Below are 2,843 nucleotides of genomic sequence, written 5' to 3'. Positions count from 1 at the left end.
CCCCCCCCAAAGCGTGAATAACACAGACTGTTTGACACCGATCTCTGAATAACCTAATCATTTATCTAATCTACCATGTGCTATCTAAGAGCTTTCTTGTCGTATCTCCATTTTTTTTAAACAGTAAAAATGTGACTCTTACTTAAGCTCACTCTTTGTTATGAACTGTTTTCACTGTTATTAAAAATGGAGATAGGACAAGAAAGCTCTGAGGTCACGAACTTTCCCCGGACTGTTTGACACCAATCTCTGAATGACCGAATCATTTACCTAAGCAACTATGCTTAGCGTAGGAAGAAAAGAAAAATAATCCTAAAAATAAAAAGTGGGGCGTGCTGAAAAATGAGTTACTTCTCGCAATCCACAAATGGAGATATTGGCCAAAAATCGACACTAGGGTCAAATTTGTAGATTTTCTATTGACGCCATATTCTTTACGTATAACATGCCTTTTATTATTTCATGCTTTAAAATGATAAAAACTTCACCTATAAGTGTGATTTATTGATTTCCATTGGACTAGAATCCAAGAAGTAACTAATTTTGTTTGCACGCTTCACAAATAATTTCCAGGAAAGTTGTTTACTGACTTCCAGCTGCCTGCGTAGCACGGACTGAATCTCCTTCTCTTCCTTCATCGTCTTCTCACAACTCTGGGCTTTTTCCTCCGCCACCCGCGTGCGTTTCTCGCAGCCTTTCAAGTCCGTCTTGAGGGGGTTGATGGTCTCTTGAAGAATTTCGATCTGTTTGCCGATGCGTGCCACGTCCTTGTTCTGTTCCACCATCCAGTGACACACGTCGCCGTATGGCAGAAGCTCGACGTGCCGCACTTTCCCTTTGAACTTTTTCAACGAGCACGGCAGTCCCTGGTCGCTACACACTTTGATGACCACGTCGCCCGACTCCCTCATCCGTTTCTGCACCACGTCGCACGACTCGCACGGAACAAACGCTGTCTCGTACGTCTGCGTAGACTTGGAGTAGCCGTCTTTTGAGATGCAAAGCTCCCCGTTGTGAGAAGATAAACCCATGAGGATTTTGTCGGAAGTGTTTGGGGGGATGAGGCCCAGAGTTCCCGGGGTGTCGATCACGCTGTATTCTCCTGGAGCCCTCAGGCTAGAAGGGTCGGCGGTCGCGGTATGACCAGCCACGGGGGGAGATCTGCCCAGCGCTTTTTCGTACTCCAGAAGTTTGTTGTTCTTTGACCAGTTCTGTGAAGTGGAGGAAACCAACCACAGTGAGGTTTGTTAGTTTTAGTACAGGTTTTACAGCATTTGCAACTGCATAAGGTCATATGAGCGCCAGAAGAATAGAGGTGTTACAAGAGAGTAACAAACATAAAAAGAAGAAGGGGAGATAAGGATGATAGATGCTTGATAGGACAGAAGAAGCAAACCACACCAGAGCACTCGCCAACAACCTACACAGTGAGGTTACTGAACACACAGTGCTACAAATGAAACAGAAAAAGAGAGAGGGGGGGGGGGGGAAGAGAGAGAGAGAGAGAGAGAGAGAGAGAGAGAGAGAGAGAGAGAGAGAGAGAGAGAGAGAGAGAGAGAGAGAGCTAGAGAAAGAGAAACAGAGTGAGAGAGAGAGAAAGAGAGAGAAAGAGAGAGAGGGAGGGAGAGAGAGAGAGAGAGAGAAGGAGAGAGGGAGGGAGGGATGGAGAGAGAGAGAGAGAGAGAGAGAGAGAGAGAGAGAGAGAGAGAGAGAGAGAGAGAGAGAGAGAGAGAGAGAGCTTTGTAACATCTACTGCCATTGTTAACGACCAAGACAAATTTTTCCCTGCGAGAAGAATAAAGATTGTCTTTGTCATGGAAAGATAAGTGACATCAGAGTGGCACGAGTGAAACAAACAGCATAAACTTCCAGACAGAATTCCTCACTTATATTTGAATCAGATAAAAATAAAAGTCCATTAAAACTGCATTTGTTTTTATTTGTGTGATTGACGTACTGACATATATATGTTTCTATCCAACGATCGACACATTGACATATATGCTTTCTATCCAGTATCTAATACTGATGATGATAGGCAGTAGAAAGTAAAACATCCACTTGCTTCAGCATGTTTTGGGGGCTCAACAGGAAGTTCTTCGTTACTTCAAAATTCCAAAATTAGAGGAGAAAATCGGTAATCAGGGCAGACGGTGTCAGTGCATTGACCGTTGGTACTTTCATTGAACCTAGATGACCTGAAAGTCCCTTCATTGAAGATTCAGACCTGCCCACACTGAGGCATTTGGTCCCTTTTAAGGACAAGTGGGCTCACAAACATTTCGAGAGTTTCCAGAAATCTCGACCTATAGTAAGAGAGGACATTGCCCTACCTGTAGGCGAAGTTTGGTTTCATTGGTGTGTATATTTGTTTGGTTATAGAGAAAACTCTCCTTGTTTTTTACAGAAACTGAACAAGGTGCAAAAACTTTACCTTCGATTTCCCCACAACAGCATTTGTCGGGATAGCCCTTGTGTTTAAAAGCAGCCATTTCTTCCAGGTGCAAAAAGATACAGGTAGAATGTTCTTGACATCCAAAAGGTACAAAATATATGATTCATACTTTTCACTACCAGCATTCCATTAAAAAAATTCTAAAAGAAAAAAAAGAATCCTCAGTGGAATGATGGCAAATTATAAACGTTGCATTGAAACGCGTCGGAAACTATTTTTAAAAATAATCCATAGAGACAAGAGAAAAAGGGGTAAAGAAAACATAAAGCAATAAGTAATATTATCAATAAATGGCAATCAGGTTCTACCTATCAATTTACAAATAATAAAATGATAAATCACTGAAAACAACCAAAAAACCCCTAAAGATGATGGACACGAGCACCCC

The 2,843-nt window shown here is 42.3% G+C and overlaps 1 protein-coding gene across 1 annotated transcript in view; it reads right to left on the bottom strand.

Annotated features, from left to right (window-relative positions):
• LOC101859376 (coiled-coil domain-containing protein 157) overlaps positions 1 to 2,843 on the bottom strand; it is a gene marked incomplete at its 3' end in the record, with an annotated part of 17,003 nt that overhangs the window by 8,038 nt on the left and 6,122 nt on the right. Inside the window, 1 exon segment of the mRNA XM_005112614.3 lies at positions 591 to 1,211. Within this exon segment, the coding sequence (XP_005112671.2) occupies positions 591 to 1,211 (621 nt within the window).

Source organism: Aplysia californica, unplaced genomic scaffold (genome assembly GCF_000002075.1).
Source record: "Aplysia californica isolate F4 #8 unplaced genomic scaffold, AplCal3.0 scaffold01335, whole genome shotgun sequence".
Classification (NCBI taxonomy): domain Eukaryota; kingdom Metazoa; phylum Mollusca; class Gastropoda; order Aplysiida; family Aplysiidae; genus Aplysia; species Aplysia californica.
This window is presented reverse-complemented; position numbering and strand designations above follow the sequence as displayed.